Source organism: Lolium perenne, chromosome 2 (genome assembly GCF_019359855.2).
Source record: "Lolium perenne isolate Kyuss_39 chromosome 2, Kyuss_2.0, whole genome shotgun sequence".
Classification (NCBI taxonomy): domain Eukaryota; kingdom Viridiplantae; phylum Streptophyta; class Magnoliopsida; order Poales; family Poaceae; genus Lolium; species Lolium perenne.
The window spans coordinates 297,372,400-297,398,917 of record NC_067245.2 but is presented as its reverse complement, the minus strand read 5'-3'; the positions used below and the strand labels follow the sequence as shown (position 1 = coordinate 297,398,917).

Sequence of the window (26,518 nt, the reverse complement as noted above, 5' to 3'; positions counted from 1 at the left end):
TATTTTCGTCTGTAGTTGGTGGGCTATGAGCTTTTAAAAGAGGGTATTGGGTGATCAGCCTTACATGTAATGGTGTAGCATTTTACCTAACTGGATGTTTGTCAAAGCTCATGTTGATTTCACCTTCTAGCTGGATGTTTCCAAGTCACTGTGTCATCTATAGTATCAACTTGATTATGAAATTTGTGAAGAGCATAATTCACATCATATACAATAGTAGTAGTGTTACCAACTGCAACACTCAATCAGAATGCACACTTCTATGTTGTTTTTGCTTCAGCCACACCATAAACATATGAATCTTTTAGCACTAACATAAATATTACAATAAGAACCAACAAATTTTGTTTCTCATTCTGCCACCAATGATTACATCATTGACACAACTATGTTTTTATTGCTCTCCCTAGTTTCCAGCTTGGTTTGGGTTCACCGAGGAAGATACACTTGGCTGACATAGGGGTTGATGATCATCATTAGATTCTGTGGCTTTCTTGGACTTCTTCATCTTTGTTCCATGTCCCTCAGTTTGTGTACCTGTAGATGCTTCGGTACTTAACCACAATAATAATACACAGCTCCTAATTTTCATATAGATGAAAACACAATTCGCTCCCAAAAAAATCACCCCCGTCTCTCATTCTCCGTAACTCATTTTTTTATTCCCATTTTTATCAGTCTCAGTCTCTGTCTTGAGTTAAATCTCAGTTTTTATCTCCGTCTCTCATTCTCCCTCATTCTCCGTCACTCATTTCTTGATTCTTCAGTTTTGTTTTTTTCTTCATTTCCCCAATTTGTCTCAGTTTTTACCTCCGTCTCTCATTCTCCATCACTCATTTCTTGATTCTTCACTTGTTAATTTTGACTGATTAACTGGTTTCACTTGTTGTATTTCTTAAAGAATTTCATGCTGATCATGTAAACAAGTAGAAAGAAGAAATTGTTCTAACTACTAGTTAGTACACATATGATACCTCTGAACTAAGAAAATATACTTAAGCAATTTGTGTGTTTTCTTGTCTTGATTCAGTGCAGTTTCATGTTCATTTAAAAAATTAGAGAGAGGGGTTCAGTTAACATCAAGTTTGGTTTGTGTGTCTCGGCAAGAGAGAGGAGTACACTTGAGAGCTTCAGTTTTAGACTGCACTCAAGGGGTGTCTTGCTCTGCAGTTGTAACCTGACAAGAGTAGACGGTCTTTAAAAAGTCTATGCTGAGCCATAAATAGTGTGAGGCTATACTTACACATGCAAACTGGAAAATTAGTTTTCAGTTTCAGGTTTTAGCATGACTGCAGTAGCTAGAAAGAGTCACAAAAACCGATCGGTGGCAGCGGCATAGTAAGGCTGGTGACGTAATATCATTTTGCGTAGTTTTAGCTCATAGCTTCCTGGTGACAGGTGACATAGCCTTTTTTGAATACTTTGTAAAATACTGGACGTACATCTAAGACTAAACATGCCTAGTGTAGTGATGTTACCGTACACAGTAGGTTTTGGTGGTTTTCACTACTTCCTAATAACATCAAGCGTTTACTTTGCAGATCCAACATAATTTTGGGGGAGATGTACAAGCTTGACCTAGAAAACGAGAGAAAAGAGGATCCGGGAAGCAGTAGGGGTGAGGTGGAGAAGTGAAGTACCTGTCCTGAGAGTGTATGATGTACAGAGGGTTGCCTAGATTCATCCGCACACTCCATTGAGCCGTAGTTCTCATTCCCGTCCATCTTGGATGTGGATCAGTCTTGTTTCTTGCTGGATCTCTTTTGTTCCCCCCACTTTTTTCTGATTTCCTATGTGGTGCCCGTCGTTTGCTGGAGACAGGATGCTTTGCGTGGGGAGGAAGAAGATGGAGCTGGTGACGTGGATGCACCTGGTAGAACAGGCCAACGAAAATAGAAGGCCCAGTTTTCTGTTTAATGTACAAGGTCCTGTATAAGGCCCAGATCACTGTATCATGTGGGTCCACATTTTTTTGTCTAGTTTTTATGCACCAGAGAGCCCAGTTCAAAAAAAGGCTCATGTATAAATAATGGGCTAATGCAAAAAAAGCCAGGAAAAACCGGACTGATTTTTTGCCAATGATTCATGCCGAAGGGAATGAGGCCGATGTGGCCGAACGGATGAATGAGTACTACTGAGAGAAATCTGACTTGAAGTGAATTGCATTTTCATCTAGATGATGGTTAGACACTCCCACAATTTATTATAAGATACCATCATTATTCCTCATTGTCTATCCTCCCATAAGTGGCCATATGTAGGGTCATTCGTAGGGTAACTATTTGTTTTGGCAGGTAGGCACATGCATCCCGTGGTAAGGCTGGCCATACAGCTCATAATAGTAAACCAGGTAAGATGGTACCCATAAAATGAGTCTTCTTTCCATTCCTAGCCAGTAGAAGGGAGAGTATAGTCTTAACAAACTAAAAACATCCCCATGAAAATGAGTCACCCTTGTGTGGACACAACACTCTGCACTTGGAGTCCCAACGTCATTAGGCTCACATATCATATGAGGACCCCACGACCACTACCGAACTAGTAGCTCTCATGGCAATTCTTCCTCGCCCGATGGTGCCAATGAAACCTGCCTAACGCCTTTGTCCATGGGTGTTGTGATGAACCTTCGTATTCTCGCTTCAGCCTCGATCATCCATAGACGTGCGAATCGTATATCGGAAAACATTACCTAGAGCGAACTAGCTAGCGGGTGACACTTCGTTCCTTTGATTTTCCTTTACACATTGTTACTAGAACCCATCCATCTTCTTCGGTTGCTAGACCAGATTAGTTAGCGGGCAGACGTGCTTCGATTTTGTTTATGGATGGATGAGTATCTATATTTAGATAAATTGATAGAAGAATCAATAACACTAAATGAGGTCTACCTACAAAATAAATTGTTGCAGGAATAACATAGTCTCTCCATCCATAATATTTCTATCTTTAAAATAAATTGATAGAAAATCAGTAACACTAAATGAGGTGTATCAAAATAGTTGCATAAATATCTTGGCTGTAACATTGAACCAGTTGTAGTATGCATATCTATCTGGTATAAATGTTGCCAATTAAACGTCGCTCGATCACACCATCTATCTATATAAGTCCATTCTGTGGATGCCTCTGAATCATCACCACCACCAAGTCAACAACTCATGTACTGATCAACAGATTTTGGTTCATAGCCATATGGAGCACCCTGCTCTCCTGTTCATCCTCCCGCTCTTGGGCTTGGCCATGGCCTCCCAGCTGACCGCCCCTTGCGACGCCGCCCAGGTTCAGGCGCAGGCGCAGCCGATTTACGACACGGATGGGCACGAGGTGACCAAGGAAAACTTTTACTCCATCCTGCCGGCCGATCCCAGCATGAGCGGCCTATGCATCTACAGCGTCCGTCTGACGCCGGAAGACTGCCGTCTATTTGCGAACATAGAGCGGTGCCGGCCCCCAAGGGGCGACCCCGTGAAGGTCACGCCGGCGGAGGCGAGCGGCGGCTCCGTGCCCCGCCTGTCGAGCGACGTCCTGCTCTCCTTCAACAACGACACCTGGAGCTTGTGCATGATGAGTCCCCAGTGGCACGTCGTAGATTACTTCAGCACGAGGCAGACGCACGTCATCACTGGCCACACCCTTGGGGCGCCGGTGCCGGAGAAGACGGAAAGGACAGAAAGTTTCCGGTTCCGTGTAGAGAGGCACGGCAACGGGTACAAGCTAACGTCGTGCGTCAGGAAACTGTGTCGTGATCTGGTCTTGTTCGACTACGATGGATATAGGCTGCTGACCGTGGAGAAAGATTCGCGCCAGCCTTTCGTGGTCGTTTTCAAGAAGTGCCCTTGGCCGTGCCATACCTATTAAGCTCGTATTCGAGATGAATAAATTGACGGGATTTATACCGAGCAAGCGATTCGCTCTCGGGTCCTAGCTCTTGCCCGTCCCTATTAGTGCTCAGTCTCACATTGAGAGAATAAATTTCTAACACCTTGCAATGCAAGCATGAAGTGCCATCAACAATAATTGATGGTTGTACATACATCTATCTATCTACAGAATAAATTGAAGAAAAAAAATCTGCAACACTAAGTAAGGTCTATAAAGAGAAAAAATGTTTGCAAAAGAGACCTATCTACAACATTAAATGAGTATAGACTATGCATATCAATACCTTGTAATTAAATGTTGCCATTTAAACACAGCTCACACCATCTAAATATACTATATACCAGTGCTCTCCCACCCACCAATTAAGGCTAGTTATAGTGGGTAGTATCACTCCCTCCTGCCGAGATTACGTTGCATATAACATTTGGTCAATGTCAAATCTTGTAAACTATAAACAAATATATTGATTGAATTATAAATATATACTTTAATATATATTTTTCTAATTATCATTAAATATATTTTTATATTATATGTATTTTGTATAGTAGATCTTCATATTGCTATAAATATTTTTGGTCAAAGTTTGCAAAGTTTGACTTAAATGAAAAATTATGTGCACATAATATGAATATGAGGATTAGTTTTTTTTCGAAATGGGGAGTAAAACCCCGGCTTGTGCATCATGATGATGCACACGGCTTTTTTATTAAAAAGTTATGAATACAGTGTTTGTAACAAATCACGCATCGTCCAGAATTGATACAAGAAGCAACCAGCGGAAGAAATAAAACATAGAATGACTACACATCAACGTAGCCGTCTATTATGCTGCCAGCCAGTCTGACACAAGATAGTCTGAGCGACCATGTGGAGCCGTGTGCATTCAGAAACCATAGCATCCCGCTGCCCCTCCGATGACAGCAAAGCCCACAGCTGAACCCAATGTGACATCATAATGATAACCTGCAAAAAGTAAAAAAGATTGTTTTTTTGTTAAAGATAATATCATTTCTCTATAATGGACGATATCATGCGGTAGTATATTAATCTCATTGATTTGTAGAATCTCAATGCAAAAGGGTGTACAAAATTTATTTAACATTATTTTTTAAAATTTACGTTCTATGGTATGGTATTTACTATCTATGATACTGCTAGGATCTCTCGCAACATTAATTGTAGTGATAAATTAGATTTTTACATGCATGAAATACATGATACCTCAATATGGTTACAATAAAATGGTTAAAGCTATTGCATAGTTTTACCTTAGGCAATGTTTATATAAAACCAATCAATTGCAAATAAGTTGTTTCCCGTGCTAGTTGATAAAAAGAATACAACACTAAATGAGGTCTATATCTACGAAAAATGTGTCGCGGAGGGACAGGGCGTCGGCGACTGTGTTGAGGCGGCCGGGGTTGTACTCGACGGTGAAGTCGAAGCCGAAGAGCTTGTTGATCCGCTGATGCTGCGGCACTGTGGAGAGGCGCTGATCCAGCAAGAACTTCAGACTGTAGTGATCCGTGCGCACACGGAACGTCCGGCCCCAAAGATACGCCCGCCAGTGGCGCACTGCCTGGACCAGCCCGATCAGCTCGCGCTCATAGGCGGCGAGCTTGTGGTGGCGCGCGGTGAAGGGGCGGCTGAAGAAAGCGAGTGGCCCCTCGCCCTGGTGAAGGACGGCGCCGAAGCCGATGCCGGAGGCGTCGCAGTCCACCACGAACGGCTCGTCGAAGTCCGGCATCTGAAGAACGGGGCCCGTCGTGAGGGCCCGCTGCAGGGCGGCGAAGGCCGTGGCCGCCTCCTCGTCCCAGGAGAAGGCGTCGCGGCGAAGCAGGCGCGTGAGAGGCGCGGCGATGAGGCCGAAGTCCTGGATGTACCGCCGGTAGTATCCCGCGAGGCCCAAAAATCCGCGAAGAGCTCGCGGCGACTGGGGCGTCGGCCAGGCGACGACGGCGGAGACCTTGTCCGCGTCCATCGCGACACCGTCGGCGGAGATGACGTGGCCCAAGTACGCGACGGAGGTCGTGCCAAACGAGCACTTCGAGCGCTTGAGATGAAGGCGATGCGCTCGAAGCTCGTTGAAGATGATGGCCACGTGCTGCAGGTGCTCCGCCCAGGATGCGATGTAGATCAAAATATCATCAAAGAAAACAAGCACAAAGCGGCGTAAGTAGGGGCTGAGCACATCGTTCATCAGGGCCTGGAAGGTCACCGGCGCGTTGGAGAGGCCGAACGGCATCACCAAAAACTCGTAGTGGCCATGGTGAGTGCGGAACGCCGTCTTGGCGATGTCGTCTGGGTGCATGCGCACCTGATGATAGCCCGAGCGCAAGTCGAGCTTGGTGAAGAAGCGTGCGCCATGCAACTCGTCCAGGAGCTCATCCACGACGGGGATGGGGAACTTGTCCTTGGACGTGACGGTGTTGAGGGCGCGGAAGTCGATGCAGAAGCGCCACGTGCCGTCGGCCTTGCGCACCAGGAGCACGGGGGCGCAGAACGGCAACGTCGAAATCCGAATGATGCCCTGTGCTAGCATGACCGCCACCTGGCGCTCGAGCTCGTCCTTCTGTAGCTGGGGGTACCGGTACGGCCGCACAGCGACGGGCGCCGTGTTCGGCAGCAAGTGTATGCGGTGGTCAAAGGGCCGCGAGGGAGGGAGGCCCTGCGGCTCGTCAAAGAGGTCGCCGTGCTGCTGCAGTAAGTCGGCCAGGAGCGGATGCGCCTCGTCGAGCGCGGCGGCCATCAGGTGGAGCTGCGGGGATGCGCCAGTGCTGCCCAAGCCCATCCATTGCACACGGCGGCCGCCCTCGCGCCAGAAGATGAGGGATAGCACGTCGAGGTCCCACAGGATGGGGCCTAAGGTGCTCAGGAAGTCGATGCCGAGGATGAAGTCGTAGCAGCCCAAGTCGATGCCGAACGGCTCGTCGCCTACGAGCACGGGAACCTGTCGCGCCACGCCTGGCACATAAGACGGTCCCCGTTGGCGTAGGTGACGCTGTACTTCTCCGATCCCACCGGCTGGAGAGCGAGGCGGCGCATGGCGGTGTTGGATAGGAAGTTGTGCGTCGAGCCCGTGTCCACCAGCGCAGTGAGACGCTCCCCATTGATCGTCACCGGGAGCAGCATCGTCTTTGCCGTTTTGATGCCCGCCATAGCATGAAGAGAGACGACGAAGGCGGACGCGTAGACCGGCGCGTAGGTCGTGACACCAGCCTCAGTGACGGTGGCGGCCGCGAGCTCGGCGGTGAGGGCCTCCACGTCGGCGTTGTCGACGGTCTCCAGGTAGAAGAGGCAGGTGCACATGTGGCCCGGCGCGTACTGCTCGTCGCAGTTGAAGCACAGCCCCTTGCGGCGCCGCTCGAGCTGCTCCGCAGCCGTCAGCCGCTTGAAGGGGCAAGTCGGCGCAGGAGGGCCCGCGGGCGCAGCGGCCGGCGCGGGGCGCGGTGGGGCGGTGGGCGTCGGGGCGCCACGCAGCGCGGGGCGAGCGCTGCCACGTTGCGCGTAGACCTGTTGCATGGCGATGGCGCGCTGCTCGTAGGCCCGTGCTTAGTACATGGCCGTCTGCAGGTCCTCAGGCTCGCGCATCTCGACGTCGACGCGGATGTAGTCGGGGAGGCCACCGACGAAGAGATCGGCGCGCTGCCGCGCCGAGACGCCCGGGGCATGGCACACGAGCGCCTGAAAGCGGTCGGCGAAGTCCTGGACCGTGGTGGTGAAGGCGAGGCGTCCCTGAAAGATCGAGATGTCGCCTAGAGGGGGGGGTGAATAGGCAATTAAAAACTCTTGCGGATTTGTCTTGTAAGAATGCGGAATTAAACTAACGTTTAGTTTACAAGCACAAACCCTAAGTATGCTAAGCTCAACTAAGTGTAGCAATAGCAACTAGAGCTAAGCAAGATAGGCACAAGATATATGTAGCACAAGTGATAGCAAGATATATGAACTTCAAGCACGATGGCTATCACAAGGAAAGAGAGCTCGGGTATAGAAATAACCGAGGCACGCGGAGACGAGGATGTATTCCCGTGTTCCCTTGCTTTGCAACAAGGTACGTCACGTTTGGAGGGGTGGAGGTCCCACGAAGGATTCCCCACGCCACGAAGGCTCACCCTATTCTCCGAACCACACCCACGAAGGATAATGGCCCTTTCCTTATGGTTAGTGATACTTCTCCGACGTATCGATAATTTCTTATGTTCCATGCCGCATTATTGATGATTTCTACATGTTTTATGCACACTTTATGTCATATTCGTGCATTTTCTGGAACTAACCTATTAACAAGATGCCGAAGTGGCAGTTCCTGTTTTCTGCTGTTTTTGGTTTCAGAAATCCTAGTAACGAAATATTCTCGGAATCGGACGAAATCAACGCCCAAGTTCCTATTTTCACCATAAGCATCCAGAACACCCGGGAAGGATCAGAGGGGGGGGGGGGCACTGGGCCCCCAGACCATAGGCCGGCGCGGCCCAGGCCCTGGCCGCGCCGCCCTATGGTGTCGTCGCCCCTTCGACCCTCCTGCGCCGCCTCTTCGCCTATATAAAGCCCCTGGATCGAAAACCCTGAGACGTTCGACGAAAACCACAGAAACCTTCCAGAGCCGCCGCCATCGCGAGGCCAAGATCTGGGGGACAGGAGTCTCTATTCCGGCACGCCGCCGGAACGGGGAAGTGCCCCCGGAAGGCTTCTCCATCGACACCGCTGCCATCTCCACCGCCATCATCATCACCGCTGCTGCTCCCATGAGGAGGGAGTAGTTCTCCATCGAGGCTCGGGGCTGTACCGGTAGCTATGTGGTTCATCTCTCTCCTATGTACTTCAATACAATAATCTCATGAGCTGCCTTACATGATTGAGATTCATATGATGATGCTTGTAATCTAGATGTCATTATGCTAGTCAAGTGAGTTTTACTTATGTGATCTCTGGAGACTCCTTGTCCCACGTGTGTAAAGGTGACAGTGTGTGCACCGTGTGGGTCTCTTAGGCTATATTTCACAGAATACTTATTCACTGTTGAATGGCATAGTGAGGTGCTTATTTATATCTCTTTATGATTGCAATGTATTTGTATCACAATTTATCTATGTGCTACTCTAGCAATGTTATTAAAGTAGTTCTATTCCTCCTGCACGATGTAATGGTGACAGTGTGTGCATCCGTGTTAGTACTTGGTTTATGCTATGATCATGATCTCTTGTAGATTATGAAGTTAACTATTGCTATGATACTATTGATGTGATCTATTCCTCCTACATATGCATGAAGGTGACAGTGTGCATGCTATGTTAGTAATTGGTTTAGTCTTTTGATCTATCTTACACTATAAGGTTACTTAAATATGAACATCTAATTGTGGAGCTTGTTAACTCCGGCATTGAGGGTTCGTGTAATCCTACGCAATGTGTTCATCATCCAACAAAAGTGTAGAGTATGCATTTATCTATTCTGTTATGTGATCAATGTTGAGAGTGTCCACTAGTGAAAGTGTAATCCCTAGGCCTTGTTCCTAAATACTGCGTTACTACTGCTTGTTTACTGTTTTACTGCGTTACTACTGCTGCAATACTACCACCATCAACTACACGCCAGCAAGCTATTTTCTGGCACCGTTGCTACTGCTCATACTTATTCATACCACCTGTATTTCACTATCTCTTCGCCGAACTAGTGCACCTATTAGGTGTGTTGGGCACACAAGAGACTTCTTGCTTTGTGGTTGCAGGGTTGCATGAGAGGGATATCTTTGACCTCTTCCTCCCTGAGTTCGATAAACCTTGGGTGATCCACTTAAGGGAAAACTTGCTGCTGTTCTACAAACCTCTGCTCTTGGAGGCCCAACACTGTCTACAGGAAAAGGAGGGGGAAGTAGACATCAAGCCTATTTTCTGGCGCCGTTGCCGGGGAGGAAAGGTAAAAGGTACTCACACTCCGGATCTCGGCTACCAAGCTATTTTCCGGCGCGTTGTAAGTACTCGAAGCTATTTCCTTTAGATTCTGCAATTGCATCTTTTTGTTTCTTGTTTTTATTTTCACTAGTTAGGCATAATGGAAAACAACAAAAAAATTGGTGAGCTTTTTAATCTTTTTCCTGATTTAGAATTGTTTGATGCGAAAATTAAAAAACCTATGGAACCTTATTTGCATGCTAGTAGCGATGTTATTAGTATGAATGCAATTACTGCTAATACTATGGATAAGTCTAAGCTTGGGGAAGCTAGTTTATATAAAAATAATCTTTTTTGCTCCTCAGCTTTGGAAGAAATATTTTGCTCTGATAATGCTTTATTTCCCATATGCGATAACTCTAATGATGCTTCTGATATTTTAAATCCACCTGCTGAAAGTATTCCGTATAAAATACCTATGAAAATTATCGAACGTGTTATGGACAACCATTATAAAGGGGATGGAACTGTCCATCCTAGAGATCATTTACTGTTTTTGCACGAATTATGTGGGTTATTCAAGTGTGCAGGTATCTCTATGGATGAAGTGAGGAAGAAGCTATTCTCTGTTTCGCTGTCTGGTAAAGCGGCGCATTGGTATAAATTGTTGGAGAATAGACATTCTCTTGGTTGGGAGGAAATTGCATCTCTCTTTTATTCTAAATTTTATCCTCCTCATGAAGTGCATATTGATAGGAATTATATTTATAACTTCTATCCTCGTGATGGAGAGAGTATTTCTCAAGCGTGGGGGAGACTGAAGTCACTAATGCTCAAATGTCCCATTCATGAGCTCCCCCGTAATGTTATTGTTAACAATTTTTATGCGAGGCTTTCAGGACAACACAAGGACTATCTGGACGCGTGTTCGGAGGGATCTTTCACAAGCAAGGAGGTTGAAGCTAGGTGGGATCTTCTTGATCGGATTAAGGAGAACGCTGAAGGATGGGAGAACAATGAAGGTAAAGAGTCAGGTATAAATTATGATTATGAATGCATTGAAGCCTTTATGGATACCGATGAATTTCAAAATATGAGTGCTACTTATGGTCTTGACTCTCAAATTGCTGCAAATCTTTACAAAGCCTTTGCTTCTCATTTTGAATTGCCTAAAAAGAATTTTGATAAGTATCATGAACCTTTTAAAGAGGCTTGCATGAAGAATGAAATTGTTGTTAATTATTGCAATGAGCATGCTCAAACTCCTAAGAATGCTATTTCGTATAAGCATGTTAATTTTTGTGGAATGCATAGACCTTGTGGAATTAATCAAGTCAAAGATGAATATTGCATCCATCATATTAATGAAAAAACTAGAAAGTGGTTTAGGGCTCTAGATGATCTTGGTAAAAAAGTTTGTGCCCTCTATCCTTTTATTTGTGAAGTTTGCCATAAAGTGGGTCATTTTAATTTTCAATGCTCCTCCAATGATAATTTGAACCCAATGAGTGCTGCAAATTTGTATTGTGATGATGAAATTACTCCTAATCAGCATGATGAACTTACTTTATTTTTGGGGTGTGAAGAACTGTCGAGAAAAATCTCTTTGTTACATATGAGTGATCTTGATATTGATGATGTCCTGCATGGGTGTTTTTCTTATTGCATTGATAATAGCCATACAAATACTTACATACAAAATATTTTAGAAGATGACACCTTGCCAAAATATGATAGGACCGCTGTGTGTTTTCAACTAATTAATGAAGAGGGGTCCTCCCAAGTTTCTTCTATTGTTTCTGAAAATAAATCAGGTTATGCGGACAAGCTACCCTTCAAGCCTCTTCCTCCTAAAGAAGGGAACGAGGAGAAGGAAGAGAAGAAGAAGAAGAAGGGAACGAAGAAGAAGAAGAAGAAGAAGGAGAATAAAAAGAAAGAGGTAACGGCGTATCCCCGCGTGAATGAGATAACGCTAAGTAACCGTAAGTATGTTGCTCCTAATGATTATTGTGATAATAAATCTGAATACGATGATCTTCCTATGCCCTTTACATATATTAGCAATCATGATTTGAATGAGCGCACTACTTTTGATATTGCAAATCTCTGGGAAACTAATTCTGAAAATGATGATGATAATAATTGTCATAGTGTCAGTGCTATCCATGCTTCCTCCCATAATGATATAGAAAGCTCTAAGCTTGGGGAAGAGGTGTTTGAAAATCCTTTTGCTACTGGTCATTATGTTCTTGATACATCTCCTTCTAATAACAATGATGGTATGGACACAGATAAACCGACTGTGAAAGATAACTATTATATTTCTTTTGATGATACTTTGCCTCCAATTTATGATGATTATAATGATAGTAGTCTTTTGTTACCACCTGTTATGGAGGATGAATTTGATTATGATTACAATATGCCTCCTATATTTGATGATGATAATAATAATGATAGCTACTTTGTTGAATTTGCTCCCACTACAACTACTAATAAAATTGATTATGCTTATGTGGAGAGTAATAATTTTATGCATGAGACTCATGATAAGAATGCTTTATGTGATAGTTATATTGTTGAGTTTGCTCATGTTGCTACTGAAAGTTATTATGAGAGAGGAAAATATGGTTGTAGAAATTTTCATGTTACTAAAATGCCTCTCTATGTGCTGAAATTTTTCAAGCCATACTTGTTTTATCTTCCTATGCTTGTTACTTTGCTCTTCATGAACTTGTTTATTTACAAGATTCCTATGCATAGGAAGCATGTTAGACTTAAATGTGTTTTGAATTTGCCTCTGGATGCTCTCTTTCGCTTCAATTACTATTTCTTATGAGTGCATCATTAAAACTGCTGAGCCCATCTTAATGGCTATAAAGAAAAGAACTTCTTGTGAGATAACCCATGTGTTATTTTGCTACAGTACTTTGTTTTATATTTGTGTCTTGGAAGTTGTTTACTACTGTAGCAACCTCTCCTTATCTTAGTTTTGTGTTTTGTTGTGCCAAGTGAAGTCTCTAATCGAAGGTTGATACTAGATTTGGATTTCTGCGCAGAAACAGATTTCTATCTGTCACGAATCTGGGCTGTTTTCTCTGTAGAAAAATCAGAAAAATATGCCAATTTACGTGTGTGTTCCTCAGATATGTACGCAACTTTCATTAGTTTTGAGTTTTCTGATCTGAGCAACGGAATTATTTATTAAAAATTCGTCTTTACGGACTGTTCTGTTTTACAGATTCTGCCTTTTATTTCGCATTGCTTCTTTCGCTGTGTTGGGTGGATTTCTTTGTTCCATTACCTTCCAGTAGCTTTGAGCAATGTCCAGAAGTGTTAAGAATGATTGTGTCACCTCTGAACATGTGAGTTTTTGATTATGTACTAACCCCTCTAATGAAGTTTATGAGAAGTTTGGTGTGAAGGAAGTTTTCAAGGGTCAAGAGAGGAGGATGATATACTATGATCAAGAAGAGTGAAAGCTCTAAGCTTGGGGATGCCCCGGTGGTTCACCCCTGCATATATCAAGAAGACTCAAGCGTCTAAGCTTGGGGATGCCCAAGGCATCCCCTTCTTCATCGACAACATTATCAGGTTCCTCCCCTGAAACTATATTTTTATTCCATCACATCTTATGTGCTTTGCTTGGAGCGTCTGTATGTTTCTTATTTTTGTTTGTGTTTGAATAAATTGGATTACATCATGCTTGTGTGGGAGAGAGACACGCTCCGCTGTTGCATATGAACACATGTGTTCTTAGCTTTTAATATTCATGGCGAAGTTTCTTCTTCGTTAAATTGTTATATGGTTGGAATTGGAAAATGATACATGTAGTAATTGCTATAAATGTCTTGGGTAATGTGATACTTGGCAATTGTTGTGCTCATGATTAAGCTCTTGCATCATATGCTTTGCACCCATTAATGAAGAAATACATAGAGCATGCTAAAATTTGGTTTGCATATTTGGTTTCTCTAAGGTCTAGATAATTTCTAGTATTGAGTTTGAACAACAAGGAAGACGGTGTAGAGTCTTATAATGTTTACAATATGTCTTTTATGTGAGTTTTGCTGCACCGGTTCATCCTTGTGTTTGTTTCAAATAACCTTGCTAGCCTAAACCTTGTATCGAGAGGGAATACTTCTCATGCATCCAAATCCTTGGGCCAAACAACACTATGCCATTTGTGTCCACCATACCTACCTACTACATGGTATTTCCTGCCATTCCAAAGTAAATTGCTTGAGTGCTACCTTTAAACAATTCAAAATTTATCACCTCTGATTTGTGCCAATGTTTTATAGCTCATAAGGAAGTATGTGGTGTTTATCTTTCAATCTTGTTGGGCAACTTTCACCAATGGACTAGTGGCTTCATCCGCTTATCCAATAATTTTGCAAAAAGAGCCGGCAATGGGATTCCCAGTCCCAAATTAATTAACAAAAATAGACACTCCTCCATGGTATGTGATTGTTGGACGGCACCCGAAGGATTCGGTTAGCCATGGCTTGTGTAAGCAAAGGTTGGGAGGAGTGTCATCATAATAAAACTAAAATAAAAAGGCACTCCTTCATGGTATGAGATTGTTGGCAGGCACCCGAGGATTCGGTTAGCCATGGTTTGTGAAAGAAAGGTTGGAAGGAGTGCCAAACAAAAATAAAATAAAATGGGAGCCGCTCTTTGAAGGTTTGTCTGGCAAGGGGATTAGAGTGCCCACTACCATTCGTTGACAACAACAAACACCTCTCAAAATTTTACTTTTACGCTCTCTTTATGTTTTCAAAATCAAAGCTCTAGCACAAATATAGCAATCGATGCTTTCCTCTATGGAGGACCATTCTTTTACTTTTATTGTTGAGTCAGTTCACCTATCTCTCTCCACCTCAAGAAGCAAACACTTGTGTGAACTGTGCATTGATTCCTACATACTTGCTTATTGTACTTATTATATTACTCTATGTTGACAATATCCATGAGATATACACATGTTACAAGTTGAAAGCAACCGCTGAAACTTAATCTTCCATTGTGTTGCTTCAATGTCTCTACTATGAATTATTGCTTTATGAGTTAACTCTTATGCAAGACTTATTGATGCTTGTCTTGAAGTGCTATTCATGAAAAGTCTTTGCTATATGATTCACTTGTTTACTCATGTCATATACATTGTTTTGATCGCTGCATTCACTACATATGCTTTACAAATAGTATGATCAAGGTTATGATGGCATGTCACTCCAGAAATTATCTTTGTTATCGTTTTACCTGCTCGGGACGAGCAGAACTAAGCTTGGGGATGCTGATACGTCTCCGACGTATCGATAATTTCTTATGTTCCATGCCGCATTATTGATGATTTCTACATGTTTTATGCACACTTTATGTCATATTCGTGCATTTTCTGGAACTAACCTATTAACAAGATGCCGAAGTGCCAGTTCCTGTTTTCTGCTGTTTTTGGTTTCAGAAATCCTAGTAACGAAATATTCTCGGAATCGGACGAAATCAACGCCCAAGTTCCTATTTTCACCGGAAGCATCCAGAACACCCGGGAAGGACCAGAGGGGGCATGGGCCCCCAGGACCATAGGCCGGCGCGGCCCAGGCCCTGGCCGCGCCGCCTATGGTGTCGTCGCCCTTCGACCCTCCTGCGCCGCCTCTTCGCCTATATAAAGCCCCTGGATCGAAAACCCCGAGACGTTCGACGAAAACCACAGAAACCTTCCAGAGCCGCCGCCATCGCGAGGCCAAGATCTGGGGGACAGGAGTCTCTGTTCCGGCACGCCGCCGGAACGGGGAAGTGCCCCCGGAAGGCTTCTCCATTGACACCGCTGCCATCTCCACCGCCATCATCATGACCGCTGCTGCTCCCATGAGGAGGGAGTAGTTCTCCATCGAGGCTCGGGGCTGTACCGGTAGCTATGTGGTTCATCTCTCTCCTATGTACTTCAATACAATAATCTCATGAGCTGTCTTACATGATTGAGATTCATATGATGATGCTTGTAATCTAGATGTCATTATGCTAGTCAAGTGAGTTTTACTTATGTGATCTCCGGAGACTCCTTGTCCCACGTGTGTAAAGGTGACAGTGTGTGCACCGTGTGGGTCTCTTAGGCTATATTTCACAGAATACTTATTCACTGTTGAATGGCATAGTGAGGTGCTTATTTATATCTCTTTATGATTGCAATGTATTTGTATCACAATTTATCTATGTGCTACTCTAGCAATGTTATTAAAGTAGTTCTATTCCTCCTGCACGATGTAATGGTGACAGTGTGTGCATCCGTGTTAGTACTTGGTTTATGCTATGATCATGATCTCTTGTAGATTATGAAGTTAACTATTGCTATGATACTATTGATGTGATCTATTCCTCCTACATATGCATGAAGGTGACAGTGTGCATGCTATGTTAGTACTTGGTTTAGTCTTTTGATCTATCTTACACTATAAGGTTACTTAAATATGAACATCTAATTGTGGAGCTTGTTAACTCCGGCATTGAGGGTTCGTGTAATCCTACGCAATGTGTTCATCATCCAACAAAAGTGTAGAGTATGCATTTATCTATTCTGTTATGTGATCAATGTTGAGAGTGTCCACTAGTGAAAGTGTAATCCCTAGGCCTTGTTCCTAAATACTGCGTTACTACTGCTTGTTTACTGTTTTACTGCGTTACTACTGCTGCAATACTACCACCATCAACTACACGCCAGCAAGCTATTTTCTGGCACCGTTGCTACTGCTCATACTTATTCATACCACCTGTATTTCACTATCTCTTCGCCGAACTAGTGCACCTATTAGGTGTGTTGGGGACACAAGAGACTTCTTGCTTTGTGGTTGCAGGGTTGCATGAGAGGGATATCTTTGACCTCTTCCTCCCTGAGTTCGATAAACCTTGGGTGATCCACTTAAGGGAAAACTTGCTGCTGTTCTACAAACCTCTGCTCTTGGAGGCCCAACACTGTCTACAGGAAAAGGAGGGGGAAGTAGACATCAGTTAGCTTTTCCTCCGCTCCGGAGATGGCAAGCTCCACAACCACTTCACAAGCTCCACGAAGGAGAAGCCCGGGCCTCTTCACAATCTTCTTGAAGAGATCACCGGAGCACCAACCGCCAAGCCAACTAGGAGGTTTCCCTCCAAGAGTAACAAGCTCACGGTCTCTCACTCGAACTAATCGTGGTGGAGAGCTCAACACTATGCAATGATGCAAAGCAAGAACACTAGAGGTGTTCAAGTCCTTCACTCTCAAATACCACCCAAACAACAAATGCTAGGATGAGATTGGAGAGGAAGAACAATGGGGAAAGTCAACAAAAGACTCCAAGATCTAGATCCCAAGAGATTCCCTCACTTAGAGAAGAAATGGATTGGTGGAAGTGTAGATCTAGATCTCCTCTCTTAGATCCCTCAAGAATGAGCAAGAATGGTTGGAGGAATCAAAGGGGAGAGCAAGTTCTTCAAATGCAACAATGGAGGAGAGAGAATGGGAAGAACTAACTTGCTCAAGGTGGAAGAAGAGCTATTTATAGCATGGGAGCAAAGAAAACTGTTGGGGGAAAAAGACAGAAAAAACGGGCAGAAAAACGGGCAGAAAAACGGCCCAGCCGGCCACCAGGCCGGCCGACCGGAGCAGCAGAATGGACAAAGCCAGCGTGCAGCCGGTCGGACCGGCCCAAAGAACCGGGCTGAGTAGCAGCCGAGCCGAGCGGCGAATAGCGCAGGGCGCGCGGGGCGAGCGGCCCAACTGGGCAAAGCAGCGCCCGGCGAGCAGGCCGCGTGGGCGGCGGCGGCCCGCAGCGCGCGAGCGGCCAGAGGGCAGGCCGCGCGGGCGGCGGCGGCCCGCGCGCGGCGGTGAGGCGGCCCGATTAGCGTTCCGGCCGAATCGGGGCAGCCGGGCAGGCCGGTCACGGACCGGGCCTGCGACCGGACTTGGGCCAAAAGGCCCCGGGAGGCGGCCCGGATGGCACCAGCGCCGGACCCGGTCGCGGACCGGGTGGGCCGGTGGCTGGGCCGGTCGGCCGGCCGGCTCCCTCCCCTTTTTCTCTTTTTCTTTTTATTCTTTTCTCATCTTTCCTTTTTCTTTAATAACAATTGCTCCCGAACTCCAAATCGCATGAAACCAATTTTGTTTGGAAGATAACAACGAATGCTATCTAATAGAAAGTGAAAACCCAAGAATCTGTAGGAGGGGATTTTATCATGAATATAAAAGGTAGAACCTTATATCATGAATAACCGGTAAAATCACCCAACATCGAAAACGCAATAGAAGATGCATGTGAACTCCGTTTTCGATGAACTTGAGCTTGTTGTAAAGCTAGCAACAAGCTCAAGAACCTCACACCGAGAAATACCAAGAAGCAATAAGAATATGCAACGCATGCAAGGATTAAGCTCCCTAAGACGATGTGATCAAGTTACCCAACCGAAAGCCCCTCTTGATAGTGCGGCTATCCATCCTATAATCCGGTCTCCCAACAACCACCTTGAGACCGGTAAAAGGAAAACCTAGCAAGGCCATACCTTTGCCTTGCGCATCCCACTTGATCTTGATGATAGCTCTTCAAGCTCCACTCAAGCCGGAATGCCACACTTGATCATCGTCGCTTCGTGAAGACTCACAAATGCTCCCCCATACACCGTGATGGGAAAGCTCTATTGATGCACATCTTCACATGTCCATCATCACCAAATGGACGGCAAGCTTCAAGTATGTGATCCACTCAAGATGCTCAACTTGAACTTGCCCAACTCAACCTTGTATCTTCTCATACTCACTTAAGATAGAGCATGGCTAATATTGAGTTCCACATAAGAACTCCATCTTCATTTCTTCTTCTTGATCATATCACATATATATCTTCATACCGATGATCTTGATGCCAATACATAAGGTATATCTTTATCTTCATGGCATCCATACTTGAATCCAACACATGGAGAGCAAGTAGTACCTATGGAATATTCCTTCATATAAACTCAATGAAAACATTAGTCCATAGGGGTTGTCATTAATTACCAAAACCACACATAGGGGCAATGTACCCTTACAATCTCCCCCATTTTGGTAATTGATGACAACCGCAATAAGAGGGTTTATATAATGAATATTAGTGACAAGTACGCAACTTATCCGAGAATAAGTTGTATACAAGAGGTTGTATTTGATATGGTCAAGTAACACAAAGCTACTAGCCCATATCAAAACCGGCTCTACTCACACAACTACAACAAATGCAATGGATGTGAGTAGAACCAATATATATAGAGAAAAACTCCCCCACAATGTATGCACGTGTGATGAACATGAATTCATTGCATACATTGTCAAGATTAACCTTTGGGATAGTTTCCACTATATATATACAACCATGCAAGACATATAAATATGGAATGCATGAGAGGCAAAACACTTAAGCACAAACCAAACTTAAGTATAAAACCACTCCCTTAAACCCTCTAAACTTCTCCCCCATTGGCATCGATTGTCAAAATGGGTGAAAAATTTAGAAGGCCAATATAATGTGAGTTCCTCCCCAAAGTGTGCACTTCTCATAATTTGAGTGGAATCAAGTGCACATATCCAATGACGAATACTTGAAGGAAGTCAAACTATATTGAGGATCAAATATTGCATAAAGATAACATGGTGAAGAGAGCTTCAACAAATAAAGCAAGCAATCAAAGATCCAATTTGGACAAACAAAGATATCATGATAAGAGAGATATAGTGCTCTAAAATAAAATAAGAAAGCTCCCCAAGGTTCGTGCATAATTTATAATGTTTGCATTTGAATACAATATGCACAAACATGGAATCCTCACTCCCTCTATATCATTTAGAGCACACCCAAGATAAAAATAATATGTTTATCAAGAAAAACTTGAGTCCAACAATTACGAGATATGAGTGCATGAAGAAAAACAAGTAAACCAAGCACTCATAAATCTTCTTTACCAACACCACTAAAAGCAAAAGGGTAAAAGATGGTTGGCAAGGAACAAGGATATCAAGTTGATGGATTAACGCTCTCATGTATATAAGTTTCTAAAGTGGACATAGTGATCCATAAAGAAACATGCACACACAAGAGGTTAATCAAAAATAAATAAGACATGATATCCAAGATGAAGTCATAAAATATACCAAGGATGTTTGCTTAAAAAGCATATATAGCCTATGGCTCCAATTTACACACTTGTGGTATATGAATGAGCTTCAACCAAGAAAATCTCAAAAACATCACAACTAACAATAAGGGAAGTAAAGCTAGTTGGAATGTTTTGAGAGAGGCAACAAGTATCACAAATACGGATTTATTTCACAATTTCATCAATATTGTACACATGAGCTCTTTGAGGAATTGATATGCAATAAATTGCTAGAGGGCATATTTGTGATAGGTGAATCATAAATATGATATATATATATAACCTATCATATGCATCTTCTCAAATTACTCAAATGTACAGTAAGAAGTTTTCTTTTAAAAGTATTTTTCAAGAATCGCAATATTTTCGAAATAAAGAATTTCATGCCAAGATGCAACCTACAAGAGGTTGGATGCTATATGAGTATGCATGAATAAGATACTTGTTACCGAGATAGCAATGGCATGATGTAGTAGATAAGATTTCATCGAACATCCTAGCTTGACTCCAATTATCATATGGTGACAACACCTTCCTTATAGATGAGACAAGCCTCCATTGCATCTCCAATGTACCTAAAACAATATTCAAGTACATCTTGGTCCCCAAACTCATTGGGTCCAACATGGTTTAGACTAACCACAATATATAGGACACACTCCATATAAATATGTGCATATTTAGATGAAATTTGAATTTCATGCACATCTTAGCCATTTAGGATTTGATGGAGTATACCCTATATAATGGATCAAAGAAGGCAAACATGCTACAAATATAAACAAATTACATATAAGCACGCATAAAGACTTTAAAGATCCAAGAAAGATATACTTTGGACAAAACACCAAATGAATTGAAGAAGGCATAAAGGTGTGAACAAACAAATTTGTTGTCCAAAATATATCAAAGACGCAAATCATAAAAGATTTGTTCAACAAAGTTCAACAAATGAACTAAGAAGAAACCATTGAGCATAAAGGATGAAATAAAGCAAACATGCTCAAAGATTTATCTCATTTAAGCAAATAAAACATGTAAGAAGGAATGAGATAGCAAAACTCCCAAAAGAGCAAGGTTCAAACAAATAAACCAAACCCTCTACACTTTTCACAATGGCACAATGTACCGTAAGGAAAAGGTTTGTCTTCCAAAACAAACACTTGATATGAATTAAGAGAATTTATCAAAAAAAAATTCAAAGGGACAAGGAAGACACATGGGAGCAACGAAGATTTCTTGGAAATAAAATAAGTAAATAAGAAGCAATCCAAGGTGAAGATGATCCATGAATTCAACCACATACAAGGTTATCAATTGTCAAAGATAATGGGTATATTGGAAATAATTTCTGGTGGTGAATTGACAATGATAGTAAGGATTAACTTCACAATAAAAGGCATAGGATAATTATATAGAATTAAGCACTATGCACGGATGAAGATTCTTGATAGCTTCAACTAGTCAAACAATCACGCACGGCAATGATTAGAATAACTTCAAGCAATCGGTGTCCCAAATAAGATATAGAGATATGTATTTGAGGAAAACCGTACCAAGAATTTATTACTCAAACAAGAACCCATAAGATGAGTAATAAAGGATTTTTATTAGGAATGGAGCTTGTTTGAGCAAACATGCCACCTAGGAACAAGATAGTTAAGAGTATCAACTCTAAGTGGCATAACCTCATATGTTCACATTTTCTAGGCTTGTGATATGTACAAAACATATTACTCCCCCATAATGTGATAAAACATTTCTTCTAAGACAAGAGGCAACTAAAATTCAACTAGAGATGATTAATGGATATTTTAGAATTTGAATTTCTCATGAGTATGACACACCACATAGTGACTAGATAATCTTGCAATATCAATACTAAGTGGTGGTATCCATGTACACATATTTTAAAGGAAGAGAGATGCACAAAGCATATCACTCCCCCAAAATGGGATGTTCCATTAATCACTTCAAAGAGAGCCAAATAAGATATCATCAAGATGCATTAGGCTCCAAAACAATACACAAGTATATGATGAGTCAAACAAACATACTTGAATACACAAGATAGGTAAGTAAGACACAACACATACACACAAATATTTGGTACAAAACCAAACATGCAAAGGGGCAAGTAACTTACAATAAATATGATGAGTTGAAGTATAAGTTACCGCAAGGAGTAACATTGGATATAAGATATAGATGATAATCCATATAACTTGACTTGGTCAAAATATAATATATGAAGATCCCTTAATTCTTCATGAAGTAGCCAAGTCTCCAATGACCTCCACATGCACCTATTGATCACGTTTGAGCTTGTTGGTCCCCAACCAAGTTGGGTCCTAAGAGGTTAGTCACAATAGGCTTGGCAACCCAAATGGTCCTTTTCTTGAGACCACTTTGAGTTCCAACAAACTTGGCAAACACATTGCCATCCTTATCCTTCCCTAGAGAATAATCATCATCAACAATTATAGGGTTAGATAAGGTACCACTTAAACATGAAGAAGCAAAGTGCCCCTTCACACGGCATAAGTAGCAAGTGTTCCCCTTTCTCTTCTTTATTGATTTCTTCTCTTGGGGAACAACATCTTGATTCTTCTTGGGAAGTGGCCTATCTTCAACTTGAGGTCGAGCATGAGCTTGACCTTGACCTTGTGGCCGTTTCCCTTGTTATTTCTCACTCAAGTGCTTCTTCTTCTTCAATGGGCATGATCTAACATGATGCCCTTCAACCTTGCACTTGAAGCAAACCAACTTGGCCGGATCATCGACTTTATCTTGGCCCTTCTTCTTGTTGCTCTTGCTCTTGGACTTGTTCTTGTTATTGGAGTTGAATCCAAGTCCACTCTTGTCATTGGGAGATTGTTGCACACTTAGCATCTTGTCAAGTGCGGATTTCCCTTCATGACGCTTTTCCAAGTCTTTCTTCAAAGAAAGGACTTGGGCCTCGAGCTCTTTGATTTCCTCTACATGGTTAGTAGAAATACAAGTACTAGAGGAAGTAGAAGCTTCATTGTTAGAGCAACAAGGCAAAGTGAGTAATCCAACACAAGGTGTATCACTAGTTTGACTAGATGGATTACAAGGTCTAGCACATGGCAATATAACATTTGTAGTAGGGATTGTGCTAACATCCATATGAGGCTCACAAGATGTTACCTTAGTGATACTTGCCTCATGAGCTAACTTTAGCCCATCATAGGAAATTAGAAGATCATCATGAGAGCTTGAGAGCTTTTTATGATTTTCTTCCAATTCCCTATAATTGCTAGTTAGCAACTCAAGTTGAGCCCTTAGCTCAACATTCTCCTCTAAGGTAGATGCTTCACAAGAATTAGAGTTAGTAGCACAAGCATCAACAATAGTTTTCTCATTTTCATGCATATAGGATTCAATTTTTTGTGTAAGCATAAAATTAGTATGCTTCTCATCTTTTAGCTCATGCTTGAGGAGAGTGAATCTCATTTCCTCATTTTCAACATGGGACTCCAACTTCACTATGGTTTCCCTATATTTATTCAAGGTATCGATAGAGTGTTCGAGATTAGCACGAGCTTCTTTATTACCATGAAGAGAAGCATATATCGTTGCCATATTATGCACCAAGGTATTGTATTCTTCATCATTATCATCATCATCACTCTCATCATTAGAGGAAGTGTTAGGAGTCAAAGTAGGAGATACCTTTGATCCATTTGCCATAAGGCACATGTGCATACCGGAGGATGAAGATGAAGATATTCTTGAATCCTCATTTAAAACCATGTCTTGATCCATAGAGTGTTCGGTTTTCTCTACATTGTTAGTCAACAAACAACTAGAGGAAATATAAGCATTTTGATTATGGGAGCAAGACGAGGTAAGCATATCTTCATGAGATCTATGTAAGCAATTTACACATGATATGCAAGGACTATCAACACAAGCATGTAGGTCATTTTCAATGCTAGATGTGTTTAAGTCCAAAAAAGAAGCATTACAATGGGATAGAGATGAAGAATCATCACTATTGAGCACAATATCAACATTGCAATTTTCCTAACCACTCACCATATCTTTACCTCGTGTCTTGCTACACGTTGGTGAAGTGGAAGAAGATGATAACTCATCACGACCGGAGGTGGAAGCAACTTGGAGCTCTTCATGATGTGAAGGGGAAGAGAGCTCCTCGGAGTCACCATCGACCAATTGAGAAGTGGATCCACCAAACATTTCCTTAAGCTTGATCCACATCTCATGAGACAATTTTCGCTTTATATATATCAAGAACCTACGAAAATCGGGTCTCAAAGAGAATAAAAGCTCATTAGATATTTGAGCTTCAAGATGTAAGTTTTTCTCATCCTCTAAAGATAGATTTTGAGAATCCATCGGAGGAGAAAAACCGACATCTAGAAATTGCTCTATATGTGGACACAAGGTCCGAAGCTTACAAAGCAAGCAATTTCTCCACAACAGATAATTTGTGCCATTAAAGACAATTGTGTCATTGTGCACTATACTAGCCGACATCTTTACTCTCAAGGCGGTGAAGCCTTAAACAAGGAGAGACCTTGCTCTGATACCAATTGAAAGATCGAGATGTCGCCTAGAGGGGGGGTGAATAGGCAATTAAAAACTCTTGCGGATTTGTCTTGTAAGAATGCGGAATTAAACTAACGTTTAGTTTACAAGCACAAACCCTAAGTATGCTAAGCTCAACTAAGTGTAACAATAGCAACTAGAGCTAAGCAAGATAGGCACAAGATATATGTAGCACAAGTGATAGCAAGATATATGAACTTCAAGCACGATGGCTATCACAAGGAAAGAGAGCTCGGGTATAGAAATAACCGAGGCACGCGGAGACGAGGATGTATTCCCGTGTTCCCTTGCTTTGCAACAAGGTACGTCACGTTTGGAGGGGTGGAGGTCCCACGAAGGATTCCCCACGCCACGAAGGCTCACCCTATTCTCCGAACCACACCCACGAAGGATAATGGCCCTTTCCTTATGGTTAGCTTTTCCTCCGCTCCGGAGATGGCAAGCTCCACAACCACTTCACAAGCTCCACGAAGGAGAAGCCCGGGCCTCTTCACAATCTTCTTGAAGAGATCACCGGAGCACCAACCGCCAAGCCAACTAGGAGGTTTCCCTCCAAGAGTAACAAGCTCACGGTCTCTCACTCGAACTAATCGTGGTGGAGAGCTCAACACTATGCAATGATGCAAAGCAAGAACACTAGAGGTGTTCAAGTCCTTCACTCTCAAATACCACCCAAACAACAAATGCTAGGATGAGATTGGAGAGGAAGAACAATGGGGAAAGTCAACAAAAGACTCCAAGATCTAGATCCCAAGAGATTCCCTCACTTAGAGAAGAAATGGATTGGTGGAAGTGTAGATCTAGATCTCCTCTCTTAGATCCCTCAAGAATGAGCAAGAATGGTTGGAGGAATCAAAGGGGAGAGCAAGTTCTTCAAATGCAACAATGGAGGAGAGAGAATGGGAAGAACTAACTTGCTCAAGGTGGAAGAAGAGCTATTTATAGCATGGGAGCAAAGAAAACTGTTGGGGGAAAAAGACAGAAAAAACGGGCGTAAAAACGGGCAGAACGGCCCAGCCGGCCACCAGGCCGGCCGACCGAGCAGCCGGACAGCCAGCGTGCAGCCCGGTCGGATCGGCCCAAAGAACCGGCTGAGCAGCAAAGCCGAGCGGCGACGAATAGCGCAGAGGGCGCGCGGGGCGAGCGGCCCAGGCGAGCAGCGCCGGCGAGCAGGCCGCGTGGGCGGCGGCGGCCCGCAGCGCGCGAGCGGCCAGGAGGGCAGGCCGCGCGGCGGCGGCGGCCCAGAAGCGCGCGGCGGTGAGGCGGCCCAGTTAGCGTTCCAGCCGGACCGGGGGCAGCGCCGGGCAGGCCGGTCACGGACCGGGCCTGCGACCGGACTTGGGCCAAAAGGCCCCGGGAGGCGGCCCGGATGGCACCAGCGCCGGACCCGGTCGCGGACCGGGTGGGCCGGTGGTCGGGCCGGCCGGCCGGCTCCCTCCCCTTTTTCTCTTTTTCTTTTTATTCTTTTCTCATCTTTCCTTTTTCTTTAATAACAATTGCTCCCGAACTCCGAATCGCATGAAACCAATTTTGTTTGGAAGATAACAACGAATGCTATCTAATAGAAAATGAAAACCCAAGAATCTGTAGGAGGGGATTTTATCATGACTATAAAAGGTAGAACCTTATATCATGAATAACCGGTAAAATCACCCAACATCGAAAACGCAATAGAAGATGCATGTGAACTCCGTTTTCGATGAACTTGAGCTTGTTGTAAAGCTAGCAACAAGCTCAAGAACCTCACACCGAGAAATACCAAGAAGCAATAAGAATATGCAACGCATGCAAGGATTAAGCTCCCTAAGACGATGTGATCAAGTTACCCAACCGAAAGCCCCTCTTGATAGTGCGGCTATCCATCCTATAATCCGGTCTCCCAACAACCACCTTGAGACCGGTAAAAGGAAAACCTAGCAAGGCCATACCTTTGCCTTGCGCATCCCACTTGATCTTGATGATAGCTCTTCAAGCTCCAC

General features: G+C 43.4%; 2 protein-coding genes across 3 annotated transcripts in view; one reads left to right on the top strand and one right to left on the bottom strand.

Moving 5' to 3' along the window:
- Positions 1 to 3,192: 3,192 nt before the first annotated feature.
- Positions 3,193 to 3,858, top strand: LOC139835847 (alpha-amylase/subtilisin inhibitor-like). Its single transcript, XM_071825729.1, has one exon. The coding sequence runs from the start codon at positions 3,193 to 3,195 to the stop codon at positions 3,856 to 3,858; it is 666 nt and encodes a 221-aa protein (XP_071681830.1).
- Positions 3,859 to 3,959: 101 nt separating this feature from the next.
- Positions 3,960 to 26,518, bottom strand: part of LOC127336120 (S-locus-specific glycoprotein S13) — a 31,644-nt gene continuing 9,085 nt past the window's right edge. Inside the window, exon 3 of one of the 2 annotated variants that reach the window (XM_051362892.2) lies at positions 3,960 to 4,279. The gene's annotated coding sequence lies outside the window, so the exon portion shown is untranslated. Of the gene's footprint in view, positions 4,280 to 4,514; positions 4,849 to 26,518 lie in introns of those variants that run through there. The other variant, XM_051362891.2, reaches the window with a different exon arrangement.

Bases quoted from the DNA above. Each gene is read 5' to 3' on its own strand.
- LOC139835847 (XM_071825729.1), top strand. From the start codon at position 3,193: ATGGAGCACCCTGCTCTCCTGTTCATCCTCCCGCTCTTGGGCTTGGCC.